This window comes from Muscardinus avellanarius (genome assembly GCF_963383645.1).
Source record: "Muscardinus avellanarius genome assembly, chromosome: 21".
Lineage (NCBI taxonomy): Eukaryota > Metazoa > Chordata > Mammalia > Rodentia > Gliridae > Muscardinus > Muscardinus avellanarius.
In genome coordinates this window covers 7,160,468-7,186,842 of record NC_137807.1, presented here as the reverse complement: position 1 = coordinate 7,186,842, position 26,375 = coordinate 7,160,468, and the positions used below count along the sequence as shown (strand labels likewise).

General features: G+C 43.7%; 2 protein-coding genes across 10 annotated transcripts in view; both read right to left on the bottom strand.

Moving 5' to 3' along the window:
* Nucleotides 1-14,599: 14,599 nt before the first annotated feature.
* Nucleotides 14,600-17,269, bottom strand: LOC308278130 (disintegrin and metalloproteinase domain-containing protein 1-like; the record flags this gene model as incomplete). Its single annotated transcript, XM_080717755.1, has 2 exons — nt 14,600-14,904; nt 15,130-17,269. The coding sequence occupies 2 exons, from the start codon at nt 17,267-17,269 to the stop codon at nt 14,600-14,602; spliced, it is 2,445 nt and encodes an 814-aa protein (XP_080573881.1).
* A 4,358-nt stretch (nt 17,270-21,627) lies between these two features.
* Nucleotides 21,628-26,375, bottom strand: part of MAPKAPK5 (MAPK activated protein kinase 5) — a gene marked incomplete at both ends in the record, with an annotated part of 32,543 nt that continues 27,795 nt past the window's right edge. For 5 of the 9 annotated variants that reach the window (XM_080717358.1, XM_080717360.1, XM_080717361.1 and 2 more), the window contains 4 exons: nt 21,628-21,722; nt 23,871-23,975; nt 25,780-25,901; nt 26,162-26,292. In XM_080717358.1, the coding sequence (XP_080573484.1) occupies nt 21,628-21,722; nt 23,871-23,975; nt 25,780-25,901; nt 26,162-26,292 (453 nt within the window). The remainder of the gene's footprint in view (nt 21,723-23,870; nt 23,976-25,779; nt 25,902-26,161; nt 26,293-26,375) is intronic. The other 4 variants (XM_080717357.1, XM_080717359.1, XM_080717363.1 and 1 more) reach the window with 1 other exon arrangement.

The window sequence follows — 26,375 nt, the reverse complement described above, 5'->3', positions numbered from 1 at the left end:
TCTTTTACAATCCCTCTTTTTTTTTAGCGGGTCTGGGGATGGAACCCAGGAGCATTTGACCTCCAAGCTACACCCCCTGCCCTACTTTTATTCTTTTATTTTGAAACCGGGTCTCACTAAGTTGCAGAGGGCCTCACTAAGTAGCTGAGGCTGTCCATGAACCGCGATCCTCCAGTCTCAGCTTCCCGAATGCTGGGATTACAAGCGTGCGCCACCACGCCCAGCGTTACAATCCCTTTTAATAGGGTACCTAGAAGGGGGATGGCTAGGGGCACATGATGGGAAATGGGACAACATGGGATGTGGTCTCCTTTCTTTGAATCTTTAGGGTGACAGAAGGTGACAATTTTTTCAGTATAAGAATCCCAGGGAATAGAGGCATGAAGCCATGGAGCCAAGGGTGTGGTTGGGGGGGGGTGCCAAGCAAATGTGTGACTTCCTTTGGAATCTGAGTAGATGTGGTATGGAGCTTTTGACAAAAGGTGAAACTTTTTTTCTGGGATCTAATTGCATCAGGAATTTGAGGTGTATATCTAGGCCATTATGTTTTAAAAGTGTGGGCCTGACTTTTGTCTAAGAGCATAAAAAGCTCTGTAAAGTTAAACTAAAGATTATGAAGTGTTTAAATTTTAAAAATATATTTTTTTTGCCAGGCGTGGTGGTGCATGCTTGTAATCCCCGCCCTTGGGAGGCAGAGACAGGAGGATCGCTCAGGTTCTAAGCCATCCTCACTGGCTTAAGAGACCTTGTTTCCAAATAAAAATATAAAATATGGGTCTTGGAGTGTAGCCCGGAGGTAGAAGGGTTTCCAGGAACCCCAGTACTACCAAAAAATATATAAATATTTTTTTCTTCCCAATTTGTCCCCTTTCTACCTAAAATTTTATTTCTTCTACCTCTGATACAGGCAGCAGTATTCTCAGCTTACACTGCTTTTGGGGTGGCAAGAATAACAATAAAGGACTCTTTCCATTTTGCCTTGAGGAGAGCCTGATTTTAGTTTTTGACTCAAATTACATTTTTATGCTTATAAGGATGAACTGAAGTAGCTAAACTGGTATTTTAATGCCCATTTATATGTTTATGCATTTTTAACATTTGGGATACACAAATGTAACATTACAATTGCACACAAGTTAACTTTTTTTTTTTTTTTTTGGTGGTACTGGGGTTCCTGGAAGCCCTTCTACCTCCGGGCTACACTCCCAGACCTACTTTTACATTTTTATTTGGAAACAGGGTCTCCTAAGCCAATGCGCGCGGCTGGCTTCGAACCTGCGCGATCCTCCTGTCTCTGCCTCCCAAGCGCGGGGATTACAAGCGTGTGCCACCACGCCCGGCACACACAAGTTAACTTTTAAAGTGAAATTTAGAATCCAGGGCTCTGTAAGATAATCATAGAAAACAGACAAAACAAAAAACAAACAAAAAAAAAAAACAGAAGATCCGGGCGTTGTGGCACATGCTTGTAATCCCAGCATTTTGGAGGCTGGGACAGGAGGATCATGGTTCAAGGATAGCCTCAGCTACTTAGTGAAGCCTTTCTCAACTCAGTGAGATCCTGTTTCTGAAATTAAAAGACTAAAAAATAGTGCTGTGGGTGTAGCTCAGAGGTACAATGCCTCTAGGTTCCATCCCCTATACTGAAAAAGAAAAGAAAAGAAAACACAGGAAATTATCTTAACAGAACCTCACTGTAAACCTTTTAAACAATTTAAAAATAGAGCCAGGTGTGTGGCTCTATAATCCCAGTACTTGTAATCCCAGTACTTGGGAGGCTGAGACAGAGGATTGCAGGTTTGTAGTCAGCCTCAGCTACTTAGTGAGGCCCTCTGCAACTTAGCAAGAACCTGTTTCAAAAAAAAAAATTTTTACTTCCAGGAAGATGGCGACCGAGAAAAGCGGGGCTTAAGAGTCCCGCTAACAACCAATCTCCATTACCACAAAAAGAGCGCCTTTCATAGCCAGAAAACACCATCACCAGAAAAACAAAAAAAACCACCAGGCTCCAGAGAGAAAGCGGACTGAGAACAGAGCTCAGGGCTACAGAGGAGACACACGAGCCCGAGGACGCGGCAGCAGCGCCATACTGCCGGCGGCAGCGGCGAACTCAACAGACGGCTACAGCAAGCCAGGTGAGCCGCTGCGGAACAGCCAGGCGGGACCTTTCGGCGCAGACAGCATTTAAAGCTCCCAGTGGCTGAGCTCAGCACACGCTGCAGGAATTCAGAGTGGAAATCAAAACCAGAGAAGAAAAAATACACCAGCCTCATGGCCGAGGGCGTGGCAGAGGCGCCATATTGCCACCGGCGGCGGCAGCAGCAGTGAATTCACCGAGTCCAGTACAGCTACATCTGCGTACTCAAGAACAGTGAGTCAAATTGCGGGCCACAGAGGAGAAATCGCAGTATTGGGCCTCCTGGGACTTGACCCAGTGAGGGAGTGGTGGTGGCAGAGATATCACACCATAGGAGAACGTGCAACCTGGCACCCCCCATAGTTTAAAGCAGCCTCTATCGACTCCCTGGGTCGGAGACTCTGTGATAAAACCCAGTAAAGGAGTAGTGGGGTCTGAGATAATACAGACTCGAGATCCAGAGCACCTTAAGTGAAGCCATAGTGACCCAAGGGAAGAACCCAGAGAAGGCACAAACCTCCGAAATCATGGGAAAGAGGAATAACACTGGAGTAATGAATGTGCACAACCCCACAACATCAGAACCTGATAAAACAGAAAATCAGAGATTTCTAGAAGATCAAATCAGGAAAATAACTGTAGAAATAATAGAGGTGCTTCGAAAAGAACTCAGAGAGAGCCAAAAAGAGATAAAGGATGCAATTAATGAAGTAAAGGCCTCAATTCAAAGCACAAACAACCGATTAGACCACATGGAGAACAGAATCTCGCTCTTAGAAGACGAGCAATCCAAAAATGAATGCATAGTTTCTAATCTAGAAAAAAATATCCAACAGCAGGAATCTGACATTGAAGAAATATGGGCCCATCTTAAGAGAGCTAACCTAAGAATAATTGGAATAGAGGAGGGAAAAGAAAGTGATACCAAAGGGATCAACAATCTCTTCAAGGAAGTAATAGCAGAAAATTTTCCAAATATAGAGCAAGAGGTTGATACACAGATCCAGGAAACCTATAGAACTCCCTTTAGACAGGATCGGAGAAGAGGATCCCCACGCCATATAATTGTCAAAATGACCAATGTGGAAGCCAAGCAGAGAATCTTAAAGGCAACAAAAACAAAGGGCCAAGTGACATTCAGAGGCAAACCAATTAGAATCACTCCAGACTTCCCAAACCAAGTCATGAGAGCCAGAAGGGCTTGGAGTAACATATTCCAAACTCTGAAAGAAAACAACTTCCAGCCAAAAATTTCCTATCCAGCAAAACTTTCTATCAAATTAGATGGAGAAATAAGAAGCTTCCATGACAAACAGAAACTGAAGGAATTTATGTCTTCAAAACCAGCATTAGAGAAAATACTCAAAGAGATTAACTACAAAGAAGAAATAGGTAACACTCACCAGAACCAGAGAAACAAGAGTTTCCATTCAACAGACAACTAAGATTGGTTATCTGTGGAGATTCATTATTTATGTTAGTCTTTTACCTATCTCTAAGTTGTATTGTTTGCCTTTATTGTTGTTAATTTTTAGGATTTCTAGTTGGAATATTAATATACCTTCAGATATAGCATTTGGAAATATTTTATCCAATTCTATTAGTAACTTTTAACTCTGTCTACATTGTCTTTGGATATACAATATTTTCTTTTATTTTTTAGGGAGTTTGTATATTCTTCTGTTGCCTGTGCCATTGAAATCATATCCAAGAAATCACTGCCAATTTCAATGTTGTGAGGTTTTATGACCCAGATTTTCTCCTAAAAGTTTATAGTCTTAAGATTTATATTTAGGTCTTTTATCTATTTTGAGTTAATACTTGTATATGGGATTAGGTAAAGGTCCAATTTTATTCTTTTCCATGTAATTATTATTTTTCAACAATATTTAGTTAAAAGATTATTATTTCCACCACCAAATCTTCGTGGAAACCTTGTCAAAAATAACTTGACAATATAGGGAAGAATTTAGCTCTAGGCTTGTATTTAACTCCAATGGTCTATATATCTGCCTTTAGAACAGTACTACACTGTTTCAATTATTGTAGCTTTATATGGTTTGAAATCAGAAAATATATATGTCTTCTAGCTTTGTTCTTTTTCAAGATCGTTTTGGGTATCTAGAATTCATATTCTATATTAGGATAGATTTTTTTCTGAAAAATAAATATATAAATATATGATAGTTTCACCTAAAAAACAGAAAAAAATATGCTCTAGTAAGAAAGAAAGCAAAAAGAAATATTGAAATGCTATCTTTAAATCATCAAACACTTGGTATCAGACAAATGAAACTGTTATGTGAGATTATCATTTTTAATTTTGGATAAATTGCTATAATACTAGATGTCAACTACTAAGCCAAGCATGGGAAGGAGGGATGGGGAGAGAATGGGGTGGGGATCGGGTGGGGGCTGACTGGGCGATGTGTGCATGTATGTCTACAAAAGTTTGTATCCCACTATGATGTATGAATACAGTGCACCAATAAAATAAAATTAAAAAAAAATTTTTTTTAATGGGCTGGGGGTGTAGCTTGGAGGAAGAATGCCCCTGGGTTCAATCTCTAGCACCACAAAAATAATTTTCAAATATAAACATCTTTGCCATACATGCAGCATTTCTTTTATAAGCTTTATCATTTCTAATTTTTTTCTTGCAATACAGAGGATTGAACTTGGAGCATTCTACCTCTGAGATACACCTCCAGCCCTATTTTTATTTTTTTGTTTTGAAACAGGTTCTCACTAAGTTGTGGAGAGCCTCACCAAGTAGCTGATGCTGGCCTTGAACTTGGAATTCTCCTGTCTCAGCCTCCCAAGTACTGGGATTACAAGAATGCACTACCACATGCTTTATCTTTTACAAACATTTTGTAATGTACTCAAACCTTCTGCAACTTGCTTTTATTATTATATTTATTTATTTATTTATTTATTTATTGCGGGTCTGGGGATGGAACCCAGGGGCATTTGACCTCCAAGCTACATTCCCTGCCCTATTTTTTTTTATTTTAAATTTTTTAAATTTTTTTAAATTTATTTTATTTGTTTATTTATTTTTTTGGTGGTACTAGGGGTAGAACCCAGAAGCTTTCTACCTCCGGGCTACACTCCCAGACCTTTTTTATATTTTATTTGGAAACAGGGTCTCACTAAGTTGCTGAGAGCCTCACTAAGTAGCTGAGGCTGGCTTCGAACCTGTGCAATCCTCCTGTCTCAGCCTCCCAAGCGCGAGAATTAGGGCCTACTTTTTTTATTTTTTTTATTTTTTTATTTTTTGGTGGTACTGGGGGTGGAACCCAGAGGCTTTCTACCTCCGGGCTATGCTCCCAGACCTATTTTATATTTTATTTGGAAACAGGGTCTCACTAAGTTGCTTGAGAGCCTCACTCAGTAGCTGAGGCTGGCTTCAAACCTGTGCGATTTTCCTGTTTCAGCCTCCCAAGCGCAGGGATTACAAGCGTGCGCCACCACGCCCGGCTTTTATTCTTTTTTTTTTTTTTTTTTTTTTTTTTTGGTGGTACTGGGGTTCCTGGAAGCCCTTCTACCTCCGGGCTACACTCCCAGACCTCTTTTTACATTTTATATTTGGAAACAGGGTCTCCTAAGCCAGCGCGCGCGGCTGGCTTCGAACCTGCGCGATCCTCCTGTCTCTGCCTCCCAAGCGCGGGGATTACAAGCGTGCGCCACCACGCCCGGCCTTTATTCTTTATTTTGAAACAGGGTCTCACTAAGTTGCGGAGGGCCTCACTAGGTAGCTGAGGCTGTCCGCGAACCGCGATCCTCCGGTCTCAGTCTCCCAAATGTTGGGATTACAAGTGTGTGCCACCATGACTGGCTTGCAACTTGCTTTTAAACTTCTGAATTTAACCTGGTCTCTCCCATTTGGGATAATCTTAGGATAAACTTTATCATATAAAATCCTTTCTTATCTCCCAAAATGTTACTTTTTTTTGTACTTCTTTACCAAAACTTCTCATACTCATGTTCTTTCTTTACATATTTTTTTCATTCCTACATACTGGGTTTTTTTTGGGGTTTTTTGCCTTAATTTCTTTGGCTTTTTTTTTTTTTTTTTTTTTTTGGTGGTACTGGGGTTCCTGGAAACCCTTCTACCTTTGAGCTAGACACCTATTTTTTATATTTTTATTTGGAAACAGGGTCTCTTAAACCAGAAAGGCTGGCTTCAAACCTGTGCTATCCTCCTGTCTTTGCTTCCCAAGCACAGGGATTATAAGCGTGCACCACCATGCCCGGCCTGTTTGAAACAATCTTATAAACATTTTTTTTAGTGCTACTGAGGATGGAACCCAGGGGCTTTTCTACCTCTGGGCTATACTCCCAGATCTATTTTATACTTTATTTGGAAGCAGGGTCTCATTAAATTGCTGAGAGCCTCACTAAGTAGCTGAAGCTGGCTTTGAACCAGTGCAATCCTCCTGTCTTAGCCTGCCAAGCTCTGGGATTGCAAGTGTGCACCACCACATCCAGCTACAATGTTATAAACTTTTTGTTATGGCACCATTACAAAGGCAGAAAGAAGGAACAGAATAAAGCCCTATACCAGAGGTAGTATAGGGGGTGACTTGAAAAGAAGTCAGTGAGAGATGTAGCTACGGGTTCCTGTTCTGAGCTATGTGTAGAAAACAATAGCCCGAACTCTGTAAGCTTAAACGATTTTATTATTACAAAGACAAAAAGACAGGACAGAGTTAATAAAGCCCTTTACCAGAGGTAATATAGGGGGGTGACTTGAAAAGAAGTTACCGGAGGTTTTTGGACCCAGAACATTTTATTTATTTATTTATTTATTTATTTATTTATTTATTTGGTGGTACTGGGGTTCCTGGAAGCCCTTCTACCTCCGGGCTACACTCCCAGACCTATTTTTACATTTTCATTTTTGGAAACAGGGTCTCCTAAGACAGCGCGCGCGGCTGGCTTCGAACCTGCGCGATCCTCCTGTCTCTGCCTCCCAAGCGCGGGGATTACAAGCGTGCACCACCACGCCCGGCGGACCCAGAACATTTTATACCAAGTCTTCTGACCAGACTAGATTCTCCCTTTCTTCGGGGCAGGTATCCTGATGTAGGGATTCCTTCCTGTACACCTGCCCTGCCTCCAGCACAGACCCCAAGCCTTTTGTTACACCCCAAAATGTGTTAATTGATTATCCATCTGGGATCTCTTGAAGGCTTATGGCATCCCCCCCTACATTTTGGAGGAAGTTTGCTTCTCTTAGAAATATAAAAGACCTTGGGCTTCCTCTATTTTCTTGCTATTCACCCTTGGTGCCTGGAACTCTGCAGCCCTTTCCCAATACCAGCAAATTAATACATTTTGAAGTCCTTTCCCAATACTGGTACACTTTTTATATTTAATTTAATTAATTTATTTTTGTGGGTCTCAGGATGAAACCCAAGGGCATTCGACCTCAGAGCTACATCCCCTGCCCTATTTTTTATTCTTTATTTTTGAAACAGGGTCTCACTAAGTTGCGGAGGACCTCACTAAGTAGCTGAGGCTGTCCGTGAACCATGATCCTCCAGTTTTGACCTCCCGAATACTAGGATTACAAGCATGTGCCACCACGCCTGGCTTCACTTTTCATATTTTATAACAAACTAAGATCATCTATTTACATCTTACAGTGGGCTAGACTTTAAAGAATTACAATTTTAAGCCAGGCGTGGTGGCGCACGCTTGTAATCCCCACGCATGGAGGCTGAGACAGGAGGATCACGCAGGTTCGAAGCCAGCCTCAGCTACTTAGTGAGGCTCTCAGCAACTTAGTGAGACCCTGTTTCCAAATAAAATATAAAATGGTTCTGGGAGTATAGCCCAGAAGTGGAAAGCCTCTGGGTTCCACCCCCAGTACCACCAAAAAAATAAAAATTTAATTAATTTTTTAAAAAAGAATTACAATTTTGTTTCAAATGTTTACATTTCAGCTAGAACTGTCATGAGTCAACACAAAACCTTCTGTGTGTTCTTGACTTCCATGGGAAAAGAATTTCAACACATACCAGTCAGAGATAGAGGCAGAGGGTTTTTGGGTTTTTTTTTTTTTTTTTTCCTGGTACTGGGGATGAAACCCAGGGGCATTCTACCTCCAAGTTACACCCCTAGCCCTATTTTTTATTCTTTATTTTGAAACTGGGTCTCACTAAGTTGCTGAGGGCTTCACTAAGTAGCTGAGGCTGGCCATGAACTTCCGACTTTACTGTCTTATTCTACCAAGTACTGGGATTACAGGTGAGCACCTGTGCAGTCCTCCTATCTCAGCCTCCCATGCACTGGGATTACAAGTGTGTGCCTTACAAGTGTGTGCCTCCACGCAGGGCCAGCTTTTATTTTTATTTTGCAACAGAGTCTCACTAGGTTGATGAAAATGTTGCTACTTGCTCAGGCCATCCTCAAACCTGTGATCCTACTATCTCAACCTCCCAGATACGATTTGCAGGCATGTTCCACCATGGCCTGCTCTATAAATACCTGTTAGGTCCATTTACTCTCTAGCATAGTTCAACTCAGATGTTTCTTCAATGCTTTTCAGTCTGTATAATCTGTCCATTGAAGAAAAAGTGTTGAAGTACCCAATTATTATTCTCCTGGAGTCTTTCTCTTGTTCTAAATCGAATATTTGCCTTACACATTTGATTAGTTCCATGTTTGGTGTATTCATTTTCAATTATTATATCTTCTTGTTAAATTGATTCTTTTATCTATAACCCTCTATGTGTCTTTACTTTTTTTTTTTTTTTTTTTTTTTTTTTTGTGGTACTGGGGTTCTTGGAAGCACTTCTACCTCCGGGCTATACTCCCAGAACTATTTTATACTTTTTTTTATTTGGAAACAGGGTCTCTTAGCCGGGCGTAGTGGCGCATGCTTGTAATCCCCGCGTTGGGAGGCAGAGACAGGAGGATCGCGCAGGTTCGAAGCCAGCCACGTGTGCTGGCTTAGTAGACCCTGTTTCCAAATAAAAATGTAAAAATAGGTCTGGGAGTGTAGCCCGGAGGTAGAAGGGCTTCCAGGAACCCCAGTACCACCAAAAAAAAAAAAAAGAAAGAAAGAAACAGGGTCTCTTAAGCCAGCATGGCTGGCTTCAAACCTGTAGGATCATCCTGTCTCCGCCTCCCAAGTGCAGGGATTACAAGTGTGCGCCACCGTGCCCGGCTCTTTTTACATTTTTTAATTTAATGTAAGCTTTAGCCAGGCACGGCGATGCACACTTGTAATCCCAGTACTTGGAAGGCCTAGACAGGAGGACCTCAGGTTCATAGGCAGTCTCAACTACTTAGCGAGAACCTCTGCAACTTAATGGGACCTGTTTCAAAATAAAGAATAAAAAATAGGGCCAGGGTGGTGAGGCCCAGGTCCCTCGAGCTGTTTGACAAGGTCCCAGTGAGCGGAGGACTCCTGCAAGGCAGGAGGATGACTACGCTCACATTGACCCTGTTTCATATTTTGTGTTCTAATTAGATTATTAATAAAGCCAAACCATCTAGGTGGTCTCAATGAAACATGCTGTTCTTTATATGTGAAGATGTTACAGGAAAAGGGTATTAAGAAACCTGGGAGTTGCTCAGAAATTCATAAAATCCCAAATAGTAAGAATCTGGCTAGTAAAAATTGAAGCAATTACAGTTGTTTATAGATGCTGAGTCTTTTGAGGAAAAGCCAAATGTGATACCCGCAAAATTAATTGGGTCAGTTTATATGATCAAGGAGCCATGGTTGCCACACCATTTATAGAAATAATACAGGATGGAGAATAGATAGGAAGGGTGAGGAAAAATGGGTTTTAGCATGAAAATAGATTCATGGAAAAGTTGTGTAGGCAGAGACCTCCTTGGTGCTTGCTTACTAAAGCACAAAAGAATTTTCTTAGTAAACAATAGGTATAGAAAAATAGATATAGACATTATATGTTATTGAAATAGAATAAGTTCCATATGAGTTTGGTGGTTGGGTCAGAATAAGTTAATAGAATACCTAGTGGTCAAAAATAGCAGGTAAAAGCCGGGCATGGTGGTGCAGACTTGTAATCCCAGCATTTGGGAGGCTGAGACCCAGAGGATCGCTGTTCGCGGCCAGCCTCAGCTACTTAGTGAGGCCCTCTGCAACTCAGTGAGACCCGGTTTCAAAATAAAGAATAAAAAATAGGGCAGGGGATATAGCTCTGAGGTCGAATGCCCTTGGGTTTCATCCCCTGACCCGCAAAAGAAAAAAAAAAAAAAGGTAAAATACCAGTTACTTTTAGAAGTAGAAACAGTATAGCATTTAATAGTTAAGGATAAGTTTACTTAAAGTTTATTATGAGTGACGGAGATATAGGCAAGGTAGGGCCCCCCTTTTGGTGTTTTCTGATCAAAGATCATAAGAATTCAAGAAAATAAATTATATACTTTTATTTTAGAATATAAAATATAAAAGTAAAATGCCTTGTGCCCCTTAAAGATCTCTTAAAATCTTTGTGTCCTTTCTAATGGTAAAGTCCCCTGTATTTTCTGTACTTTTGGTTTAGCCTTGGGTGTGAACATGTTCTGCAGCTATGCAGAATTACATTGTTATTTAGGATAATATTAAATAGAATTGTTTTTTGTGGCTAGGCAACCAGAATAAATTGTATGACATTAATTTGAATAGTTTTGTGTGTTTTTCCAACCATGATATATGAGCTTATTGGGGCAGGTGTGTGCTGAGAAATTTGTATAACAACATGTTTTGCCAAGTTGTTAATACCAAATACTTCCGTGTGAAAGCATATTGTGGCCGACTGGTTCAGTCGGGAATAATAAATCCAGCACTGAATATGGCCACTGAGTCCGCTCGAGATCGAGTTTCTCAGAAAGATGTGCAAAGGATTCGGGTGCAGTTCTGCAGCCACTTATCTGCAGCGATTTTTTCCCTTTTATGAAATAAATTCCTTTAAGTTCCTGTTCATGGCGCTTAATGTGGAGATTCCTCTCTGGGAAAGAATCTGACATGGACAAAAGCCCCTTGTGCGATTGATACTTTATTACAAGAACCCAGAAAATTTATATCCTTCACCAGTGAGATTAATAGTAAAAAAAAAAAAAAAAAAGAAGAAGAAGAAGAAGAAGAAGAAGAAGAAGAAGAAGAAGAAGAAGAAGAAGAGAAGTGCAATCACCTCAAAACAATAGTGAAGGACATGTAAACAAAGTAAAAAGATTAGCTCTGGATCTTGTGACCAGATCCAGCCCCCTGTCCTTGAGCCCCCTGCCCTTGCAGACAGGCAGCTCCAAAGGGCAAATTCCAGAAGGCACAGGCATGCCCAGGGCTTGGAGAATACGGCCTCTCATGGAATCTCCTTAAACTTTTTTTTCGGAATTTTCTGTTTCTAGGGCTTAGTCCATATGGCAGGCATGGGGAGATATGGTGATCCAAGGGGATGCGATGGAGGTCTCCCAGGTTTTGTCCGCATTGCCATCCAAAGTCTGAAAGCTTAAACAAGCTCACAACACCGTTTAGCAGATAAACACCAAAAATAACATGAAGTTTTTAGATTTAGCTGTCAGATGTACTTCTCTAGCTGCTGAGCACTTTTCCTCAAACGATAGGCTTATTAGAAGCCTATTCCTCTTTTAATAATCCATATTCCTATCACAGACCCTTTGCAACTTCCTTTTCTTTTCTGATTACCCTGATTCTCTCTTTCCCATTTTGGACAATCTTAGGATAAGCTCTTCTTCATACAAAAATGCTTTCTTATTCTTACCATATTTCCTTTCTTTCATACTTACACATTTATTATATCTGTCCTTTGTTCTGACATATACATTTCTTAACCACGTGGCACCTCCCTGTTTCGGGAAGTGCACATACTGGGTGTAAAGGTCAAGAATCTTCCTAGCCTTCAGCTCTATTGTATTGGGCAGTATTGGCTGCTCATCAACTAGGCTGCTTTGAAGTCACACACAAAGTTTATCTTCTCTGTATCTAGGCCAGATAAAAACCCAGACGTCACTCACCAAACACCTCACAGGGGATTATAGGCTACCAGAGAGTGGCCCTGTCCAAGCCGCAGCCCCTTTAGTAGGCGAGGGAGTTCGGTCGAGGGTCGACCCCGAGCTCACTGAAAGCTCTGAATTTATAGCCCAAAGAGGGGGTGGTCGCACACATCAGAGCCCGCCAAAGGCATATCCAATCATATAAACTTGTAAACAAGTACAACCAATAATTTTAAAAGCAAGCATACTCATACTTAATGCACAGCAAATGATTTTACAGAGCTGCCTTTCTACGTCATTGCCGCCAAGGGCCAGCTTATCTCCCTTATGCTGGGCTTGCTAGTGCCGCCTCTGGCCTACAGATGTTCTTAGTAGATAGCAAAAACTTAAGCAGATTAAGATGAAAAACAGGAACTTGTCAGTACCCACCAGCCTATCTAAGATAATACACTCTTTCTGTACATTCTTCAGTCCTATGCATAAGCATTTTACAGAAGCAATAATTTAAGCAGATCAGGATGAAAAACAGGAACTTGTCAGTTAAATACAATCCCACTAGTTGCTGCATTCAATAATTTTAAATTTCTCACATCACTCTTAACATTATTCTCTTAAGTAACTTATAAAGCTATCTTTGCTAAACTTTCATGCTGTGGAGGGGAACCTCTGCTCACATATTCCCAAAGAGGTTAGTTCATGGTTACAAGCTTCCTGGAACAAAGAACTTGTAAAATGCTTTCAACTTTCTTTAGCCTTCCTATTCCAAAAGCATATTTCAAAAGCAAAGCATACTTCTAAACTTTTCAAAATTCATTTCTTTATAGGCTTTTTATCTCTTTTTAAACCTAGGCCACATCTTTGCGTAAGCAGAGTACAACAGCTAAAGTTCAAGCAATTCATAAAAGACACTTACACCCACACATTTCTCAAGAAAAACTATCCTATGACTTTTACTCAAAAATACTATCAAAACACTTATTTTTCTATTCCAAAGTCATTCTCTTCTTCACACTTATTACTATCCTATTTTCCTATTTCTTATCCTTTTAATCTCACCTAATATCACCTTATACTATAATTCCTAATTCCTATTACACACCTAATACTATCCTATATTGTTCATCTAAATCTTCATGAGGCTGGGGTCTTTTCTAATCCTCTAGTCCCTCACAGTATAAAGTGCTTTCACCTCACTTTCTGCTGTAGGAAAAGGCTTACAAGGCAAGGAGAATGCAGCTCTAGTCACAGCTGGGGAGGGACACGGATCCAGTACTGACTACCGCCAGCTCATCAGCAAACTCTTTTGTCTCCTCATTACAGGAGAGAAGATAAAGACCGCAAATGTGAAGTGTTGGAAATGGCACCTGGCACAGAAAAAATCACATATTACGTACAGATTATAAAGTGTGCTCTAGTTGGGCATGCTGGCGCACGTGGGAAGCGGAGGCAAGAGCATCACAGGTTGGAAGACAGTCTCAAGTAAGTAGTTAGACTTTCAGCAACCTAATGAGGTCCTGTTTAAAAAATAAAATAAAATAGGGCTGGGGATGTAGCTCAGAGGTAGAATACCCCTTGGTTAATCCCCAGTAACACACACACACACACACACACACACACACACACACAAATAATAATGCTCTGTGCTTGTTTCGTAAAGAAGTTACCACATCATAGTTTCTTATGTAGACAGATGCTCCTGACAGTGCTTAATCAGTGTACAAAATATGAGATTTATCAGAAAAACTGAAAGGAATCAAATGAAAAACAAACACCTGAGGCGTGAACTTGGCACTATGCCCAGGGCTCCCGTCCTAGGCTGTCTTCCTCCTCAGCACTTGGCCTGGCCCTGCAAGGCCTCCATGACCCAGTCCCTTTGAGAGGACAGCCAGACAATGGAGCCCCCAGGACTAGGCTGCCTACAAGTCTGGATGATACCTCTTCTGAAAAGAAAATAAGAAAAAAGCCTTTTATTTATTTAAAACCACCTTTATTTCTGGAACAAAATTGGACAAGGCAAATTATTCCAATCAAATAACATTCCTAGCAAGACAGTACTTATGACTGTCACGTGATGAGTAATATTGCTACCTGATAACAACACAGGTGCGGTAATATGCTGCCAAACAATGCAGATGGAATATACCATACCCCAAAAAACGACTTCAGGGGACTCTGAATTGGCCCTATTGGACGCAAGATGTATGTTGATAGCAGCGATCCGTGAGAAGAGCTTAAATAAAATCTTTTTATGAAATATGCAAACAAATATGGACAATTTTAGGTGTGATTTTGTAGATGAAAATATAACCGATTTACCAAAATGAATCATGAGCTTCCGGGTAAGAGCCGCCGCAGAGCCCGCTCTCACATCTCACTGGCCTCTCTTGACAGGCTCGCTTTCACCCTCCACTAAAGTTTCGCCTTTGATTTGTCGTGACCTTCAGCTGCTTCCTGAGATTCTTCTGGGGCGGCAGGTGGTTAGGACTATGCAGGCGGAGGGGGCGGGGGCGGGGGCGGAGGGGGCGGGGGCGGGGGCGGAGGGGCTTCCCCGGGGGGTGGTGGTGGAGGGGGGGGGGCTTCAGGTGGAGGGGGGGGCTCCTGCGGGGGCGGAGCGCCCTCGGGTGGGGGGGCCTCTGGCGGAGGGGGAGCCCCCTCCGGCGGGGGAGCCCCCTCGGGAGGAGGGGCCCCCTCGGGCGGAGGGGCCTCGGGAGGGGCCTCCTCGGGAGGAGGGGCCCCCTCGGGCGGAGGGGCCTCCTCGGGCGGAGGGGGCTCCTCCGGCTCAGACACCTCTGATGGGAGTGAGGTCTCGGTTGACATCTCTGATCCCTTCCCTGCAGATACCACCACTGACTCTACCTCAGACCAGAGGTAGGCAATTAACATTAGGCCACATAGCAATATAAAGATAAATACAGGGACAAGGAGGAACAGCAACTTAAGTTGTTTTTCATCACTCCTAGTAGAAATGACACTGCTGCTTGTATCTGTATATATATTTGGATCCTCTGGCATACCAGAAGGGCCACTGTCCACACTACCCCCATTTCCTAGATGTCTACAGTCAGGAGGTGCAAAGCCATCATCACAGTGGCAGTGTCCCAGATTGTTACACACTCCTTTCCCGTTACACATGAGCTGTGGTTTACAGTTGTACCCAAGCACAGCTTGATCCACGCAGGAGGAATCCATGCAGACTTTGTTTGGGGCACAGTAAGTGCCACTCTGCACATCTCCATCATCAGAGATGTCAGTGATATTGAAGGCATCCATGCTCCAGCACCAGTCATCTCCAGAACTGACCTGGATCACCGTATGTTGGGGTTTGAGTGATCGAAGGTATTGAACATCTGTACATATAAGTTTTCCACAAAAGATATCATCACCTATACACCTAACATACTCTGGGGAATCTACAGTGGGGCGACCACAGTTTGCAAACCGGCTCACTTTTCTGTTCATTAACATGTAACAGTCTTCTGGGGCTGATCTTGCAGGGTACCCGTATATATCGGCACATTGCTTGTCACGGGTCTTACACCTACCCCCTGAGCAGTAATAAATTCTGCTACAATATGTGCCATCTTCCTTGTACCAGTCATCGGGGCATATTGCAGAATTACCGTTACAGTATTCAGGGAGATCACACTCGTCTTGAACAGGACGGCACAAGGTCCCCTTACTCTTGAAGGTACAGTTATGGCAGCAGAGCTCATCGCTGCACTGTGCATTTGCCTTCAGTTGACATGTTGGCTCGCAGCACGGGTGACTGTCACAGGTTGGCCCACAGTCACACTTCTCTGAGCCCTCCACCACACCATTTCCACAAGTGGAGGCTTGACGCTTGTGGATTTCATGCCACGGCCTGTTAAACAGGCAGGCCCCTTTGTGTTCCTGCAGGAAATGGTAGAAGTAGTCAAAACTGCAGCTGCTGAAGCCGCCGCCTTTAGTGATGTTTTCACGCATGAGGCAAAGGGGGCTCTCTTTACAAATGCAGTCCGAGTGGTCGTGCTGAATGCCCAGGTTGTGCCCGAGCTCGTGGGCCATGAGCGCCGCAGACAGGAGGGCGTCTTCCTGGTGGAAGGACTCAACGGCCGCTGCAAAACCGCTGGAGCAGGCGCCACTGAGAAACGCCTGGCCCCTGCTCTCCCCGGGATGGTGCCCAACGATCATGTGGGCGACATCATGATGCACACGGTGGGAGAGCTGCTCTCGTCTCCAGCTGTTGAAGTTCCTGAGTGTGACTCGCAGGTCCACCGGGACCTCTATCAGGTCCCCCTCGGTCCAGATCTCCATTCCAGCCAGCACCACCCGCGTGTTTAGTCCCCTCGTGAAGCTGTTGGTCAGAGCAATGACGTCCACCACTCTGCGGACTGTCTCACTGACGTTACTGCCCCACATCTGGAACCGCTGGTTGCTGACCACAACAAACATCTCCACATACTTGGTGTGTGACCACAAGTAGGACGGCGCCGGCACGTGAGGCTTCCTGTGCCCTCTTTGCCGGCTGCTGGACACCCTTCGGCCGTCTCTGGAGGTGACCCCACAGGAAGCTCGCCCTTGACCTGCCACGGTGTACAGCGCGTGTTCAAACCGTGTGGAAGAAAGCAGGGGCTCGATGCCATACGATGTGTCCTCCTTAACCAGGATGCCCCTGAGGCCCGAACAGGTGTTGACAGACACAGAAGAACCTGGCACTCCTTCTATGTAGCCTTCGTAGTGGCAGTCACGTGAGACGGAAGGCGTTTCTCGCCCCAGGATGCCGTTGTGGTAACTGTAGACCGGGAAGTTAGTCACAAAATGGTCTCTCTTCACTCTCAGGTGCACCACCTGTTTCTGGCCCTGCACACGGAGCACATAGGATGCCTTTTCCCCCGGCTCGCCACTTCCCTTGACTGCCAGGCTCTCTGGGATGACTGTTTCGTACGAAGAGTAATCTACCAACTTTTGGTGACAGTAGATGTTTGGCAGAAAAAGTAACATCATGAAGACCCTTAACCTGACACATGAATGTTCCAGCACTGGCCCCAGCCTCAAGCAACACTTCTGGGAAGCCCAAGTCTCTAACTTTCTCTTAGCTTCTTTCAAGGCCACTTGATTGTCCCATAGAGATGGCAGAATGGAGGCAGAATTTCTCAATGGTGCCCACGCTGACATGGTCCAAATGAATCAGTTGGTAGAGTCGAGTCTACGTTCACTGGCAACAACTCCTGCTGACATGACGATTCTCAAGAGAAGGTATTTTCCCCAGATCTGTGCTGGATCCTTTATGGTCAGTGACCATCCAAGTCTGAATCTTACTACCTTTGGGCTGTATCTCTTTCCATTACTGTGTCTCTCTTGGGAGTGTCCGTATTACAGAAATTTCTCTCAACAGCAACAGCTTTAGTTTCCTTGGCTTAATTCCCTTGACGATCACAGATAGATTAACTAGGTAGAAAGCCCATAGTGATTCATTCAATACCTTAACACAGACAAATTACGCTTTATCTTCCCAGATGACACTGCTCCTGCTATCTCTTAATCTCATTCTTTGAAACCCAACATTCTGGCAGGGGCCCCGGGGGAGGGGGTGGGATTCTCTAGAGATTTCTGAGCAGGACAGAGTTCTCTGTTGCCCATGGCTTCACCTTCTCATTTCTATAACACTCAGGGTACTATTTCTCAGTTCAACCTCCTTTGTCAGTTGTTTCTTTTAATCCACTCAAGAAAAACTGTACAAGGATCAAAATTTCCCTTATTACCATTTGTTCACAATAAATGTTATATCTATATATAAACAACTTTCCTCTACCAAGAAGTTTCTCTAAGGCACAGATATGTGTTAAATGAATTAATCTTATTTCCACCATGGAATATATCTTAGAGACAGGGGTAAGAGTTCAGTTATTTGGCTGGTGATAAAGCCTAGTGGTAGAATACTTGCCTAGCACCTGCCAGCCCCTTGGTTCAATGCCCAGTACCAAAAAATAATAAAAATTTTAGCCAGGCATGGTAGTGCATACCTGTAATCCCAGTACTTGGGAGGCTGAAAGAGGAGGATCATGGGTTCAAAGCCAGCCTCAGCAATTTAGTGACGATCCCAGCAACCAAGAGAGACCTGTTTCAACCTAAAAAATAAACCGGGCGTGGTGGCGCACACCTGTAATCCCCGTGCTTGGGAGGCAGAGACAGGAGGATGGTGCAGGTTCGAAGCCAGCAGTGCTGGCTTAGGAGACCCTGTTTCCAAATAAAATATAAAAAATAGAGCTGGGCGTGGTGGCGCACGCTTGTAATCCCAACATTCGGGAGGCTGAGACTGGAGGATCGTGGTTCTTGGACAGCCTCAGCTACTTAGTGAGGCCCTCTGCAACTCAGTGAGACCCTGTTTCAAAATAAAGAATAAAAATAGGGCAGGGGGTATAGCTCGGAGGTCAAATGCCCCTGGGTTCCATCCTAAAACCCGAAAAAAAATGAAAAAAATATGTGTGTGTGTGTGTGTATACACACACACACACACACACTAGGTCTGGGAGTGTAGCCTGGAGGTAGAAGGGTTCCATCCCCAGCACCACCCCCCCAAAAAAATAGGGCTGGGGGAATAGCTCAGAAGTAGAATGCCCTTGGGTTCAATCTCCAGCACCACACAAAAAAAATTCAATTACTCCTCAACTGCCTCAATATAAAAATAAAATGCACAATTGAGGTATGTAGTTTCATCAAGAAATACCATTTCATCAAGAAAATAAAAGTGGACTCTGTAAGACCTCTAAAATTTTTTTTACTTTTACAACTAAAAAATAGTGTCTGTGAAAGTCCTCAAATTTGGGTTTTTTTGGTTGTTGGTATTTGTTTTTGGGGGTGAGTGGGGCCTCAACACAGAGCCTGGTGCGTACTTGGCAACTGCTATACCCTAAAGCCACATCCCAAGCCCATTGTATTTTATGTCCTTGATGTTATTTGTTATTTGGCAGTGTGTGTGTGTGTGTGTGTGTGTGTGTGTGTGTGTGTGTGTATTTCTGGGAATTGAACCCAGGGGCATTCTACCTTCAAGCTGTACCCCCACTCCTATTTTATTCTTAATTTGAAACAGTCACCAGCAGTGTTCTACCTCACAGCTATCTCCCCAGCCGTTTATTTATTTACTTATTTTGCAGCAGGGTTTCCTTAGGTTGCTGAGAGTCTCGCTAAATTGTTGAGGCTGACCTCGAACCTGTGATCCTGCTGTCTCAGCTTCCAAAGTACTGGAATTACAACTGTGTGCCACCACTGAATTTTTGTCTACTCTTTCATTCTCCTTTGCATTTTAAGATTAACTAAAATAAACTGGGCGTGGTGGCGCACGCTTGTAATCCCCGTGCTTGGGAGGCTGAGACAGGCGGATCGCACAGGTTCAAAGCCAGCCTTAGCTACATAGTGAGGCTCTCAGAAACTTAGTGAGACCCTGTTTCCAAATAAAGTATAAAATGGGTCTGGGAGTGTAGCCTGGAGGTAGAAAGCCACTGGGTTCCACCCCTAGTACCACCAAAAAAAAAAAAAAAGATTAACTAAAATAAGACTACATTTTTATCATACATAAATTTATATTAAGTCAAATATTTATAGCATAGAGCTGGGCGTGGTGGTGCACACTTGTAATCTCAGCATTTGGGAGGCTGAGACGGGAGGATTGCAGTTTGCAGATAGCCTCAGCTACTACTTAGACCCTTTGCAATTCAATGAGACTCTGTTTCAAACTAAAGAATAAAAAATGGCGCCGGGCGTGGTGGCACAAGCTTGTAATCCCAGCATTCAGGAGGCTGACAGGAGGATCGTGGTTCACAGGCAGCCTCAGCTACTTAGGCCCTCTGCAACTCAGTGAGATCCTGTTTTAAAATAAATAAAAAATAGGGCTGGGGTGTAGCTTGGAGGTACAATGCCCCTGGGTTCCATCCCCAGGACCAAAATAAAAAAAAAGTGTTGTGCTCATATGCACAATAAAAAAAGCATCCAGCCTTATTTTCCACCCAAACAGCTATTCTCTGGAACAGAACTATGCCTCCTGAAAATGAAGGTACTGAAGAAAGTAAACACAGCACGTGGAATGCTAACAAAAAAGCCAGGCAGAAACATTAGAGAAAAAGAGCAGTTTTAGTGGTGGTACTAGGGATGGAACCCAGAGGCTTTCTACCTCCGGGCTATACTCCCAGACCTATTTTTATATTTTTATTTGGAAAGAGGGTCTCACTAAGTTGCTGAAAGCCTCACTAAGTAGCTGAGGCTAACTTCGAACCCGTGTGATCCTCCTATCTCAGTCTCCCAAGTGCGGGGATTACAAGTGTGAGCCACCACGCCCGGCCGAAAAAGTGCAATTTTAAAAAGGAAAAAACTGAGTTGGGTATGGTGTCACATGCCTATAATCCCAGTACTTGGGAAGCTGAGGCAGGATTGCAAGTTTAAAGCCAGCCTCAGCAACTTAGCAAGACTGTGTTCCCATATAAAAAAGGGTTGGGGTGTAGTTCAGAGGTTGTGTGCCCTTGGACTCAATCCCTAGTACCCACCCCCCAGTTTCTGTCAAATGTAACATTTTTTAGGAAAATCGTCCCCAAAGAGGGCTAAAAGAACAAGGAGAGGAAACAAGAAGTGATGGACGTGGTGAGGGCCACAGGGAGAGAGGACAAGGTGGAACCTCAGGGAAGGAGGAGGGAAGCGCTGGTTAAACAGTTAAACATGTAAAGAATGATCCCCAACGTGAATCCATTCAATTTTATAAGACACCAATACTTTTTTGTGTGTGTGCTACTGGGATGGAACCCAGGAGCCTTCTGCCTCCAGGAAACACCCCTATTTTATATTTTATTTGGAAACAGGGTCTCACTAAGTTGCTGAAGCCGGCTCGAACCTGTAATCCTCCTGTTTCAGCCTCCTAAGCACTGGGATTATAAACGTGCACCACTATGCCCACCGTCACCAATACTGTTTAAACAGATAGAACAAAAAAGCAATGCTGCCACTTTTCTCTGGGGACTAGAAGCAAAAGGAATGAGGACAGTTTCGTGCCTCTTCTATCACGGAAGGTGGTTCCTTTGGCCCTGAGTGTGCATCCTGCGAATTCCAGGAGGGATCTGCAACTACTGAGCCACGCTAATTTCTGGTGCTAGCGCTAATCTCTCAAAGTACAGAAAGTAAATACACAGGGCAACTGAAACCAGGTTCCACAGTACTTGATTCAACTGTTTACTAAGCAGAAAGATCAGTAGTTGGTCCTTTAACTCTGGCAAGTGGTTTTTGTATACTTTATTACAAATAAAACAATCTGGCTTGATGAGCATCTATCATCTTACAAATATAAGAGCAAACAGTCCTAAAGTAATACTGTCTCTAGGAATTGAGCTCTCCCTAAAACAACTATGCTGTTAGTAAATCCTGTACCTAAATCTTTATAGCAACTTTAAGCAATGTGGACATGAAATTATGATTTATTAATTTACATAAAAATTACTTTATACATGAAATAATAATTTTCAAACTGTTAAAAACAAAGCTTGGAGCTGTCGTTACTGGGGTTCGTGGGAAGCGGTCTGTTCTTCTATCACTTGTTTCACGATTTCTGCCAGTTTTAGTCGATCTACTTTGTCTGTGAATCCACGACCTGAAACCCAGGAAGGAACAAATGAGTTCTCAAACCTGACAATGACACCTCTTAGACACCCAGGGCGGCACGCCTGACACCAGTACCAATTCACCCTTTGTCAGTGCAGGAACCACTTCAGCACAAGTTGAGCACGTCTATAACCCCGGTACTTAGGAAGCTGAGACAGGAAGAGCACAGGTTCAAAGCCAGCCTCTGCAACTTAGTAAGGCTGTCAGCAACTCAGCAAGACTCTGTTTCCAAATAAAAAATAACATGTCTCTGTCATCTTGTATCCCGTTAAGATGTATACTACCAGCCAAGTGTGGTGGCACACGCTTGTAATCCCAGTACTTGAGAGGCTGAGACAGGAGGATTGCAAGTTCCTGGCCAGCCTTAACTACTTAGTGAAGCCCTCCGCAACTTGGTGAAACCCTGTTTCAAAATAAAGAATAAAAAATAGGGCAGCAGGGGTTTGAGGAAGGGGAGGCTCAGAGGTAGAATGCCCTGGTGTGTAATCCCCAGTACATAAAAAAAAAAAAGACGCATACTACAATGCACCAATATAAAAATTAAAAAATCAGGCTGGGAGTGTAGCTCAAGACTAGAATGTCCCCGAGTTCAATCCCTAGTACCAAAAAAAAAAAAAAAAAAAGCGCAATTCAGATCCCCCATTTTTTTCCTCCCTCCAGGAAGCAAATACATCTATGATATGTATGTCTAACAGGGGGCTCATATCCAGGATATGTAAAGAACAACTACATATGTGTAAAGATCTGTACCAAGCCAGGCATGGTGGTACACACTTGTAATCCCAGCATTTGGGAGGCTGAGACAGGAAGATGGCGTTTTTAAGCCATTTGCAACTCAGTGAGACCTGGTTTTAAAATAAAGAATAAAAAAAGAGGGCTGGCTCAGAGATAAGACTACCCCTGGATTCCATCCCCAGTACTACAAAAAAAGAAAAAAAAGAAAAAAGCTATACCACAGAAGAAAAATGGTTTCATGTGTTTTACTACATGACCTAGGTGCCGGTTACAGAGGGGTACGTACTTTGTGAAAATTCAGCAAGGCAGACTTTTTTTTTTTTTTTGGGGAATGGAACCAGGGACTTTCTACCTCCGGGTTATACCCCCAGACCTATTTTATATTTTATTTGGAAACAGGGTCTCACTAAGTTGCTGAGAGCCTCACTAAGTAGCTGAGGCTGGCTTCGAATCTGTGCGATCCTCCTGTCTCAGCCTCCCAAGCGCCACCACGCCCGGCTAACAAGTGCAAACTTACATGTGATCACTCTTCTACACTGATGATATATTCAAATAAAAGAACCTAGGAAGTTAATTCCTTCCAAAAATGAGAATGGCAAGGCTAGTTCTTTAGATTTCTGTAGCATGTTCAAGAAATAATACAAAAATGAAGAATCTGACCCAGGCGTGGTGGTGCACACTTGTAATCCCAGAATTTAGGAGGCTGAGAGAGGAGGATCACAGTTTGTGGCCAGCCTCAGATAGTTAATGAGACCCTTTGCAACTTAGTGAGACCCTGTTTCAAAAAATAGGGCTGGAGACAGAGCTCAGAGGTAGAATGCCCGTTTCCATCCTCAGTACCGCAAAAAAAAAGAAGAATCTGTAACATTCTGAGAATTGTAAAGCCTCCACTAAACGCAGTCTACTAAACTAGAATGACAACAGAAAAAAATCAGTCCACAAAATGCTAGTTAAGGAGGGGGGAAAAAAGGAAATCACTCTCTACCTTGTTTGCCTGAGGAAAAAATTCAACCAGAAGCCAACTTGGCAAAGTCTTACTCTGGTAAAATGGCTCTTCTCTGAGCTAAGCAGATGGGCAGGGTGAACCTCCTGGTACTTTGTTCTCTTTCCCCTAAGCTGCTCCTAATGACCTGATGAGGTGGGAGTTCTGAGATGTGGCTTTGTGTTTTTTCTTTTACCCAAGTACTGTGTGATAGAGAGTCCCTGGTGTTGAGTCTAAAACACACAAGTGAAAGGACCAGCAGCCCCGGCAGCTGGTGTGGCGACCGGCCCCCAACACCAGGCCACACACCCTCCAGCCTCATCCCACCTGAAAATGCCCCACTCAGGCCCCAGGGAGCCCACATACCCTAACGCAACCGCTTCTCGGCACTCGTAGGGCCAGGCATGTCAGCGGCCTTACCATTCCAGCTGAAGCTCTGCAGCGTGTCCCTCAGCAACTTGCACTCCCGGTTATACTTCCAGGCCTCCTGCACGACTTCATTCAGCTTCTCGTCCTCGTTCTCTCCTATTGGTAAGGACAAAGAAGTTACATTTTTCCTGCACCATCATGGATTTTTAGTGACAGAGATGGAAGGACATGATGTTCCACTAGCTGAGAAATGATGCTTAGATGTTTGAAACTTCACCCAGCACTGGCTTTACTGCCAGTTCCTGCACTGCATGGTGACTGCTTCTAGTCACTGAACCCTTTTACTGCGACATCCTCACAAAGCTGTTCTAATAGCTTCAGAGGGCCGGGCATGGTAGTGCACACTTGTTATCCCAGCATTCGGTAGGCGGAGACCAGAGGATCACAGTTCTCGGGCAGCCTCAGCTACTTAGTGAGGCCCTCCATAACTTAGTGAGACCCTATTTCAAAATAAGGAATAAAAAATAGAGCAGGGGGTGTAGCTCGGAGGTCAAATGCCCCTGGGTTCCACCCCCAAACCTGCAAAAAAATAAAAAAATTTAAACACTAAAAACTAGGGCTGGGGGTGTAGCTTGGAGGTACAATGCCACTGGGTTCCATTCCCAGTACAGGAAAAAACAAACAAACTAACTTCTGCATCTTAGTACTCGAGGATGAGAAAGCGCTGTGGCAGACCCTCACACTGAGTAACATGCCCGGCCACCTAAGACCAAGAGAGGGAGAGAGAACAGGGCTGAGTGTGACACCCCCATTTCTTCTCAGCTCATCCCTTGCTTTCAAAGGCTGTCTGAGGCCTCATAAAAGTTCTGTTAAGCCGGGCGCGGCGGGCACGCTTGTCATCCCCGCGCTTGGGAGGCGGAGACAGGAGGATGGCGCTGGTTCGGAGCCAGCCGCGCTGGCTTAAGAGACCCTGTTTCCAAATAAAAAATATAAACTAGGTCTGGGAGTGTAGCCCGTGGGAGTGTATCTCGGAGGTAGAAGGGCTTCCAGGAACCCCAGTACCACCAAAAAAAAAAAAAAAAAAAAGTTCTGTTAAAAGCCAAGGAAACATCCAAACATGGTGCCCCACGCCTGTAATACCAGTATTGGGGAAGTTGAGACAAGAGAATCACAGGTTCGAGGCCAGCTACAACTTGGCGAGGCCTTCAGCAACCATTGGGAGACATTGCCTTAAAACAGGCCGCCAGGCATGGTGGGGCATGCTTGGAGTCCCACTATTTGGGAGGCTGAGACAGGAGGATCACAGGTTCAAAGTTAGCCACAGCAACTTAGGCTGTCAGCAACCTAGTGAGACCCTGTTTCCAAATAAGAAATAAAATCAGGCTGGGGGTGTAGCTTGGAGGTAGAACGCCTCTGGGTTCCATCCCCAGTGCCAAAGAAATAAAATAGGGTGTAGCTCAGAGGTGGCATGCCCCTGGGTTCAAGCCCCAGTACAACAGAAAGCAAGCAAGCAGTACATGTAAGAAGCCATGTGTAATTCATGTTGCCCATAATGCACGTAGCAACAGGGGATATCTCTAAACTGAGATGACATGGTACCTGTATTCACAAGCTAGAGGCAATTTCGTACTCTAAAGGTCTGGAAATGGTTCACTGTAGCCTGTAACCTAGTCCCGACCCTGTCCATATCCTTATTCTCCATCCTTTACTCTGTGCCCTTTGACAACACAAGATTACACGCTTCACCTACCTCAGGCTCAAGTAAGCCTAAATGAGAGATTTCACAGAAAACAAAAAAGGGATAGAATTTCCCTCTGTCCACTCTTTTTAGTGACCCCATACATGTGTTTTCTTAAAACATAAAGAAGAGAGAAGCCCAAGTTAAACGCTCCTCTCGTGTACATACACAGCGTGTGTGGGCGCGCGCACGCATGCACAAAGCATTAGTAAGTGGCGTGACCTTTACCAGCCTGGGGGAGAATGCACTGAGCGATCACGTCTCGAAGCTTTTCCAAGGCAACATTTGAATCCTCGGCTCCATTCTCGCGGTCTTGGATATACACACTGTCCTTTGGCTTGGTGCTTTCAAAATTTGGGGGAAGAAGTAACAACAAGGTGAAACCTCAGCACCAAACTCTGGACAGATGTATTCTAAACACAAGATATTTTCAGAGAAATACTACAGAGGTATGTACAACTCCTGATGTTATTTATACAATTCATCCTCTCCATCTCCTTAAAAGGCAAAAAAAAAAAAAGGGTAGACCCCTGGCTGAGCTTTTGGCACTCAGCACTCAACCATGCCAACCATGAAGGAGAATCAAAGAAATGAGCTGAGTTACCCAAGCAACTTCCTCTTCCTCAGAATAGGGTTGTTCACCGAGTGCAGGGGTTTCAGGCTGACTTTCAGATCCTGGATTCTCATGTTCGCCAACTGTTCCGCATGCGCCTGCTGGATACCTGCAACCACTGCCTGAAGATAACAGTTACCAGTTTTCGTTCCTTGTTTTTTTCCTTAATTTTATTTTGAAAAAGAGTCTCACTATGTTGCTGAGA